Source organism: Engraulis encrasicolus, chromosome 14 (genome assembly GCF_034702125.1).
Source record: "Engraulis encrasicolus isolate BLACKSEA-1 chromosome 14, IST_EnEncr_1.0, whole genome shotgun sequence".
Lineage (NCBI taxonomy): Eukaryota > Metazoa > Chordata > Actinopteri > Clupeiformes > Engraulidae > Engraulis > Engraulis encrasicolus.
Genome location: NC_085870.1, coordinates 16,946,661 through 16,956,660, shown reverse-complemented (window position 1 = coordinate 16,956,660; position 10,000 = coordinate 16,946,661). Strand labels below are relative to the sequence as shown.

The window sequence follows — 10,000 nt, the reverse complement described above, 5'->3', positions numbered from 1 at the left end:
AACCAAGACATAAGGCTTGACCTAGGGGTCTTGAGTCTTAAGTGAAGTGAGGTTGACCTGCTCTTCAGTGTGTGGGGGGGAGATCTCCAGCCAACACCTCCATTCAGAGCTCAACTGTGTTAGGACACACTGAGGCCTGTGTCTGTCAACATTGCTAATCGTCAGTCAACTCGGAATGTGTGAGCGATTAGCATGTCATTAATGCCACTCCACTATGATGACATTCTTGCGGAGAGTAAGATTAAGCTTCCATTCTTCAAACTTGCCTGGGCCGAGAAGTGATAATATGATGCCCACAGTTTGTCATCATTTTATAGTGAACAGGAACTAGTGTGTAGATCAAGATTGTTCTTGAATATTATCGGTGGACACACAAACGTACATTTTGAAGGCAATAAGAATACTTGAAATTGATGGTGGCGGTAAACATTTTGTTTGTGAACAAACAACATAGTTCAAATGCAGTGCAAATGTTACATGCTACTCAACATAACTACTGTAGCAGCAATAGCCGACTACACCAATCATGCGGTGCATTTTCAACCGAAAACATTTACAAATCAGGGAATTTGTATTATCCTCTCTATAAAATAAAATGTCTTTTAGAAAAATTACTTTATAAACAGTGCAAACAATTTCAAAGTGTTTGCTACTGTCCAAAAGAGACAGCATTTATAGTTCTCCACCATGCAAACAGTGAGGTGCAGTAAGGCATGCAAGTGGTGATGATGCCTACGATATTGAGTGGGACTAGACTAGTGTTTCTCAACTAGGGTGCCGGAAACATGGCTGATAAATAAATCATGTAATTCAATACATATTTTGTCTAAATGAATAAAATATTGCTTAGTCAGTTGAGTCCTTCATCTGCCATTCATATGCCATGTTACAGCTTGTTGCTTTGGGGTGCCTTGAAAATTTCCAGTAATTGAAAGGGTGCCTCGCCTAAAAAAAGGTTGAGAAACACTGGGCTAGACTATAGTGACACCACCAAGTCTGGAGGTCAGGGGTGAAGTGGTTTTTGTTTGGGGAGATTAATGACCACTCATAATTACCATGGCAACAGGGACAGTGTGTCATCAATAACTGCCAGCGCAGCGCACCTCCGAGAGGGGTGTGTCACCGGGGTTGCATTTAAATGAGCCCTTCCATGCACTTCAAATGAGATGTAATGATTCCCACTAATAACTGAAGAAGGCGCATGTATGAGCAATAAAAATCGGTACACTGTATGCAAGGCGCAGCCTTTTTATTTCATTTTAATTGACTCTACAATTTGGGCCAGCATGCTGAACATATTTTAATGAACACTGAAGTCGGCGTCTTACGGTAGGTACACTTTTCCACCAAGTGGGCCATTGAAGGTGTATAAATTATAGCCATGAAATGAGACAAGGGTGGCAGTATTGCATCAATGTCATGCCCATTACGATCTTTGGCAGGAAAACAACAGCCTTGCAAATAAACCCTCAACAGAGTGGGCACTTTTACTGCGACAAGACACATTCATCACTAGACCACAGGGTGTCTTTGTTTGCTATTGGTTTAACATTAGCGCCCAGCACGTGCAAAAGCCATGCAACAAACACAACAAGAGGTGCAATACTGCGCCAAAAACAATGCAACATGCATGCAACACAGCACTGCACACAGCACCTCACACAAAATGCCCTTGTTGTCATTTTTCATATGAAGAGCTCTTTTCCAAAGCGCTATATCCACCATTTTTGACTTTTTGCATTTTAATACTGTATTGTAATTTGCCGTTAAGAAGTCATATCATCTATGTGTGAATTCTTGCCATTCAAATGTTTGGAGAACATACTTTTTAAACCTCTATAAAATGCATTTTACAATGCAATTCAATGGAATGCCCAATACAAAAATGTCAATTTCCCAACATTCTATAAAACGGATATATCTCATTTTGGAAAAGAGCTCTTCATATTCAGATTTTCCTGGACAGAATCTAGTAGAGAGACAGGCCTGCATCTATTCTACCATGGATTGCTTTGTCAGGCAGACGGCACCTTGCTCTTTGTCTGGTGAAGTGCATTTTGTCAGTATGTGTATTTTGCTGTGGTGTGGCAATGCAGTGGTAGTCCGGTGCGTCAGCTGCAGGAGAGAAGGGTTGCGGCCAAAGGGGTCAGTTGTCTCGGGCCCAGAGGGAATGGGGGTCCAGATTTGAGTCGTACGGTAATTACCTACAGTACATTAAATGTATTGAGTGAGAGAGGGTCCTTCAGATGGCTTTATCTTGGGCCCGGGCCTGGCCAAAGCTGTCAGCGGCCCTGAGAAAACGGCTGCTTTCACTTCCTGTACAGAGGAGGTTGCTGGGAAATTTGAAATTGAGTGAAAGGTCGGTGGCGCCAGCCAGCCTGGCTAATACAAGTACTAATGCAGTGGTGGGCTACTCCGCAGGGTGCACTTCACTCTGGCGTAATGAACTGTGTTCTGTCACTCAAACCAATCTATCTGCCTCGCATATTAAAAAGCAGCAGAGAACATTGTCGGCCGTCTCCTTTCCTGTCTGGAGGATGATCTTTACAGCACCCACTGCCTAAAAAGGCCAATTCCAAGACATACACCACACCCAGGCCAAAGCCTGTTTGAACTGCTGCCATCTGGGAGTAGATACAGGTCCATGAAAATCAGGAAAAATGGACTGAAAAACAGCTTTTACCCAGTGGCCATTATTGCACTAAATCATGCAACCAAAGCACAGTTTTAAGCCTACAGCATTCGTGTGTGCGTGTACGACTGTGGTATTTGTGGGTGGGTGTGTGAGGTTTGACAAGTTAGTATATACATGGGTGTGTGGATGTGTATGATTGGACAACATGGTTATGTGTGAGAGATTTTTTTTCTAACCTTTTATTTTAATTATTTATTGTGTCAATGACCAAGGAATGCTCAATGTTGCTGTACTTGTTACAATGACAAGTTACGAAAAGATGTTCATATTTAGTAGCTGGTCTGCTGTAAATTGCCACACCATGCCATGTGCATGCATGTGCTGGTGTGGTGTGGTGCGTGTGGTACGGTGCATTGCAGTGTGTGGACCATGTGGTGGAGCAGTTTTACAGTGAAATGGTCCATTCAGCCACACGTCCACCTGCACAGCCTGCACGCCTGCTGGGCAGCTCATCAAACCTTTGTGTCTGGTCAAGGGCTGGCTAACACAAACAGTCTGTCTGGCAGCCAAGGAAGCCGACAGGGACAGATGTCCCTGGCCCAGGGAGATGGGGGGCCCATATTTGGGTCCTCATTAAATTGAATGTATTGGGTGGGGGGCCCTTTCAGAGGACTTTGTCCTGGGCCCAGCCAAAGCTGGCAGTGATGTGGGATGGTGTGGGGTGTTATGGTGGGCTGTGATGTAGTGTGATAGGCTGTGGTGGTGTGTTATGGTGTGTAGTTATGATGTGGTGTAGTGAGGTACTCTTTGCTAAGGGTGTGCTGTGGTGTGGTGTGGTATAGTGGAGTGGTGTGATGTGGGGAACTGTTCTAGAGTGTGGTATAGTGTGTTGTAATGTGGTATGGTGTGATGTGGTTTGTATTGTGTTAAGGCATTCTGTGCTGCATGGCAGACTGCTCTGATCCTACGTTGCGTCTCATTTAGCGTGTTCTGGCCAAATGTGCTGGTGCCCATTCTCACACTTAATCCCGAACTTAGTGGATGTGCTCACACTGAGAATCTCAGTGCTAGTGAACCAGAACGTTGATCCACACTAAGAACTGAAAGATACATAGTTTTTCTTTGTGATAACTTGGTACATAAATAGAACTGGAACATAACTGGTGCAGGAACGTAGCCTGGTTTTACCAGACCGCATCAATTACTTCGTACCAGTCATTCTTCTTTCGTCTGGATCCGCGATGCCCTGGAATGCTTGGGTGGGAGGAGTGAGCTCAGCTCTGGTTTGAAATGAGTGGACCAATCGCTGACAGTTGAACTTATTTTGTAATGCGTCCAAGTGCGTTTACTTTTTGGCTGGCTGTCTGGTGCACAACTAAACCCTCCCCAGAGAAGCGTAATAATAACATTTTTGAATTATGAAATAGTTCAAAATGATGGTCTGGCCTGTCAGGAAAGCAGCAATGGGCACTAGCCTGAAAACAACAATTGAGATGTCATGTAACAGGCCATTGACCCACAGTGTTAGCTTACCTGGACCGTCTGCCTGTCGGGAATGCCACTGTAAACGGAGATCTGTGGGAGGGTTTGCCGGCCACCGCTGTTGCTGCTGCTACTGGTGCTGGTGCTGGTGGAGTTGCTGTTGGCACCCCCGTTGGCACCTCCGTTGGCACTGCTGCTGGCCGTGGCAGCGGTGGTGGTGGTGGTACTGGTGCCGCTTGTGCTGGATGCGCCGGTGGCACTGGTGGTGCCGTTAGCATTAGCGTTAGCATTGCTGCTAGTGCTAGTGCTGCTACTGCTAGTGTTGTTGGCGTGGTTGTGGTTGTTGTGGTTGTGGTGGCTGCTGCTGTTGTTGTTGTTATTGTTGTTGTTGGTTGTCGTGGTGACGGAGGTGGAGTTGGAGCTGGAGGGGGCGGGGGTGCCCTGCTCACCCTCCATGCTGCTGTCCCGCCGCCTCACCTTGGACCCGCGGCTACCCCTCGGGCACACTCGCCGCAAACTACACAGAGAGGGAGAGAGAACAAGATATGAGTATACACACTCGCCGCAAACAGAGAGGGGGAGAGAGTAAGATACGAGACTACACACTCGCCGCAAACTACAGAGAGAGGGAGAGAGAGAGCAAGCTATGAGTATACACACTTGACACAAACTACAGAGTGGGAGAGAGAGGGAGAGAGAGAGAGCAAGATATGAATATACACACTCGCCACAAACTACAGAGAGAGGGAGAGAGATCAAGATATGAGACTACACACTCGCCGCAAACTACAGAGAGAGGGAGAGAGAAAGAGAAAGATATGAGGTCACACACTCGACACAAACTACACAGAGAGGGAAAGAGAGCAAGATATGAGTATACACAATCAACACAAACTTCAGGAAGAGAGGGAGCGAGGGAGAGAGAGAAAGATATGAGTACGCACACTCGACGCAAACTACAGAGCGGGAGAGAGGGATGAGTATAAACATTCCCACAAACTGCATAGAGAGGGAGAGAGAGAAAGATATGAGTATACACACTAGCCACAAACTAGACGACACCTTGGACCACCTTAGGTTGACAGTGAGAGTGAAACACACTCACCATAAAATACACAAAAGGAGACAGAGAAAGAGATAGATGAGTACACAGTACACACACACAATCTTACTCCTACGCTGGACAAGGGCCACTGAAAGCTTTGGCAGGGCCGAGGACAAAGTCATCTCAAAAAGGCCCCGACCTAATATATTGTATTGCAGACCCAAATCTGCACAGGATAAAAGGAACGGCTGTGTGTGTGTGTGTGTGTGTGTGTGTGTGTGTGTGTGTGTGTGTGTGTGTGTGTGTGTGTGTGTGTGTGTGTGTGTGTGTGTGTGTGTGTGTGTGTGTGTGTGTTGTGTGTGTGTGTGTGTGTGTGAGAGAGAGAGAGAGAGAGAGAGAGAGAGAGAGAGAGAGAGAGAGAGAGAGAGAGAGAGAGAGAGAGAGGTGCACACACACTCTCCAAACTACAGAGGAAAGAGTAGGAGAGAGAGAAAGGAAGGAGATGGCGGGGGTTTCAGAAACAGAGCAGGCCCAAAGGAGAAAAGACGAGAGAAAGGTGAAGACGAAAAAGAAAAAGAGATTGGAAATTGGATTTGAAGGGAAAAAAAATGAGCAAGTAGGGTGGACAGAAGAGGCGCAGGGCAGGAGACAAGATTAAGAGCAGGAGAAAAGAGCGGCGCCGAAACAATGTAGGCAGAATAAATTAAGTTGGAGAGAGAGAGAAAGAAAAGAGAGGGGACATGAGGACACAGCGGATGGAGAGAATAGGAAGTGCGCATGGGGAGAGAGAGAGAGAATAAATGAAAGTGAAGGAAAAGAGCAGTGCGGGTATAGAGAGGGGGATGGATGGAGGAGGGGGAGGCTGAAAGATGAGAACATTAACATTTTAATTATTTAGCACTAGACACTACTATCATGAGCAGGGCTGGACTGCCGGAGAAAAAGGGGCCGGGCACTTTAGGGAGAAAGGGCCCCCCTCATAATTACCGGCGCAGAACTGACAGACCGGTGGGCCCCTATTTTCAGAAATGTAAAAAAAATACATATATATTACATTTCTGAAAATACGGGCCCACGAGGGTGCAGGGCCCACAAGGGTGCGGGGCCCACCGCAATATGCCCTGTATGCCAAATGGCCAGTACAGCCCTGGTCATGAGAACCCCAGCCGGCAGAGCAGGAAACGCGCTGTGCACTCTTCCTGTTCCCTGCTCTAGTCTGCACAGTGTAAAATGCAGTGCTAATTCAACACATAGATAGTACTCTGGGACCAAATACTGTCTAGAAAGTGTTAAATCAACTCCTCAAGTGTTGAGTTCACACTGCATTTTTTTTTTACTGTGTGACTGAGCACCATGATGCGGTCTCGCAGCTCAGGGCCAGGGATTTGGGAAAAGAGAGCAAAGAGGGCAGAGGTGATGTGACAGGAATAGAAAAGAGATTAACAGAGTAGAGAGCGCCAAAAAAAAGAGAGGAGTGAAGAGAAGAAGAAATGAGATGAAAATTAAAGAGCGGGAGAGGGAAAGAGACGAGAAAAGAAGAGAGGGGAGGAGAGTTGGAAAGGATTGACGTTCACATTTTTAGTAACGTGAGGGCTTAAGCTCAGGGTTGAGGGTTAAGTAAGACCCCAAGGGAACACTTTTGATGTGGAGCTTTTTTTCATTCTTTCTTAAAGCGGCCAATGACAAAGAAAAAAAAAAAAACGCTCCAGGCTGAGCAGCGTGCGCGATGAAAGGATACCTTTTCACACACGTAGCAGCAGGCTAAACCGCTTCCGACCTTTCCAACAGAGAGCTTTTTAATTTAATCAGTCTCAAAATCACCACCTTGGCGCACCGGTTTGGCAGTTAAAACAGTCTGTAATCAGTCCAAAAGTGTCACCGGCTGCCCTGACCCCACGGCCTACAGCTGGAGGTCTTGCCTTGCAGCGGTCACATGTGCTAGAGTGGAGTGTTGGTTTTACACACGCTGTGTATTATTGCAGACACGGATAGGAGGAGGTTTGTGAATGAGGACTGCAGGATTAGGTTTTGCATGGTGGAGCCTGCACCACCAGATGAGATAGTGTTCTTTCCAGACTGAGAGAGAGAGAGAGGGAGAGAGAGAGAGAGAGAGAGAGAGTGAGAGAGAGAGAGAGAGAGAGAGAGAGAGAGAGAGAGAGAGAGAGAGAGAGAGAGAGAATTGGAGAGAGATAATCAGAGAGAGAGAATCAGAGAGAGAGAGAGAGAGAGAGAGAGAGAGAGAGAGAGAGAGAGAGAGAGAGAGAGAGAGAGAGAGAGAGAGAGAATCAAGTGGGCAGGGTTCAAGTTGCATGGAAAAAGATCGGTAATAAGGACCATGTGAAATCCTAGGTAGTACTGTGTCTGCACTCAATGTGTTACTCTGTTAGTCCTCTTCTCTCTCTCTCTCTCTCTCACTCTCTCTCTCTCTCTCTCTCTATCTCTCTCTCTCTCTCTCTCTCTCTCTCTCTCTCTCTCTCTCTCTCTCTCTCTCTCTCTCTCTCTCTCTCTCTCTCTCTCTCTCTCTCTCTCTCTCTCTCTCTCTCTCTCCATGTCTCATTCTGTGGGTCCAGCTGTGATGTTTGTCTGTTATATTAACTCTCTCCCCCACAGTCATCCTCTATGTCAATCTCTCTCTGTCTGTCTGTCTCAATTTCTGGTGCACAAAATTACTCAGGCTCACATCATCTGTCAATCACTCTGGGGCCTTCTTTTTCCTCCCACCCACTCCTGTGTACACACACACACACACATACACACACACACACACGCATGCATGCACACACATGCACACGCGCACACACACACACACACACACGCACGCATGCTCGCACACATGCACGCATGCGCCCACACACACATACACACATACACACACAGACACACACAGGGTCACTATTCCTCCCACACACACACTATTACACATCCTTATTCACATGCACACACACACACACTTCCACTCTCTGTCACTGTCAGTGTCTGTTTCTTTCTTTTTCTCTCTGTGCCACTCTCTGTGTCTCTCTGTCTAGTATATGTCTGTCCGTCTCTCTCTCTCTCTCTCTCTCTCTCTCTCTCTCTCTCTCTCTCTCTCTCTCTCTCTCTCTCTCTCTCTCTCTCTCTCTCTCTCTCTCTTCCTGGCATGCGCGCACGTGCACACACACACACACACACACACACACACACACACACACACACACACACACACACACACACACACACACACACACACACACACACACCGTCTCTGTCTGCTGCTCTCTCTCTCTCTCTCTCTCTCTCTCTCTCTCTTGTTCTGTTACTGCATGTGAAAACCAACAATGAACAATGACGGTTAAGGAAATGCACATGTGTGGTTTGTCCAGTGGCCCCAGTGGGTTGCCGAACTGGGAAGAGAACAGGCATAACCACTCTATTGTAGTAACAGGCATAACCACTCTGCATATTGCAGCAGCATGGAGACTATGCCTCCCTCTTTCACTTTCAACTGTTTAACCAATTTGTACGTCTTTCTACACTACAGCATCCACATTTGCAGTGTACCGCTCTCAAAGTAGTTTATTTGTAATACTTGGCAACATACTTTACATCCCTCTGCTCCTACCAGTTATTGTAGTATTCCTGTAAGAATCATTTCTGAAATTAGTCATCGACTATTTTGCATTTGTGCTGTTGAATTGTTGAATCGTTGTTGAATGATGCATTTGCTTCACTTTTTGGTATGTATGCCGTTTCATTAATGTAATTCTCTGAATTGTAACCTTTATTTTCCATTTCACATGCTATGAAGGGGTCAATTCCAGTTAATGTTTGATCACTTAATTGGAATCATATTAATAAGCCCTAAAGATAAAACAGTATGGTCAGTACACTTTAGCTGAAAGCAAGTGAGACTTTACTCATAGAATAGTGCAAAAAAATTGGAACATATGTCATGGGCTTTGTGTAAAAAGGTTAAAAGTTAAGAGTTAAGAAGTACCGTAAATTGAGATCACTGCTGATTGAAAGAGATACATACCGTAGTACTGCAGAAAGGACAGCAATGAAAAACTGACCAAATCTATGCAAACATCACACAGCAAATACTACACCTCTCATTTTACCAAAGCAAAACTAACTAAAGCTTTTAAAAGAAGACTGAAGAAGAGATTCAACTGCTATGGCGTCACTGTAGCTTTGTGCTTACATTTTTCTGATAAAAAAAACCCTGTTCTCAAAAAGAACTTTGAGAAAAGCTAGCTACCATATCTGCAGGCATGAGGAGCATTTCCAAGAGGCTGTGATAAAACAGCCCAGTTGCTCACTGTTTTGGAATGAGCTTGGTGACTTAAGTGGTGAAGGCGTGCCAGGACCAACCAAAGGATTTGTCTGCAATTCTCCTCAACACTCCATTGCCGCAGAACCATGGAAGGAAAGCAACACCGCCAAAGCCTGCATGCAATGTGTTTTATATGCCTCCATGTACAGGTTTACGTGATTACCATAGTTCATATTTTTTATGCAGCTTGTTGATGAAAGTACGCAGCTTATGTGAGTCACAAAATCAACGACAACAACAAATACATAGAGCATAGGGAATAAAATCGAGACACAAATAGTAGAATAAATATCTATTCATTTGCATTTTTATGTGAGAAACAAACAATATGGGTATTGATACAGAGAGTCAAGGCACTGCACAGAAACGTAGGACTAGCCTACTGCAGAGTGAAACCCCTAAATCATCCGTCTGCTGTGGGAGGAATAACATTAGCTTCACTGACAACTACAATTTTGTATTCGCAGACAGACGGCTAAACTGGATTATATATATATATCCTAAAATAGCATGCATATGGCATGAT

At 45.4% G+C, this 10,000-nt stretch overlaps 1 protein-coding gene across 1 annotated transcript in view; it reads right to left on the bottom strand.

The window, feature by feature from the left end:
• phc2b (polyhomeotic homolog 2b (Drosophila)) overlaps nt 1–10,000 on the bottom strand; it is a 60,917-nt gene that overhangs the window by 41,726 nt on the left and 9,191 nt on the right. Inside the window, exon 2 of the mRNA XM_063215104.1 lies at nt 4,169–4,634. Within this exon, the coding sequence (XP_063071174.1) occupies nt 4,169–4,634 (466 nt within the window). The remainder of the gene's footprint in view (nt 1–4,168; nt 4,635–10,000) is intronic.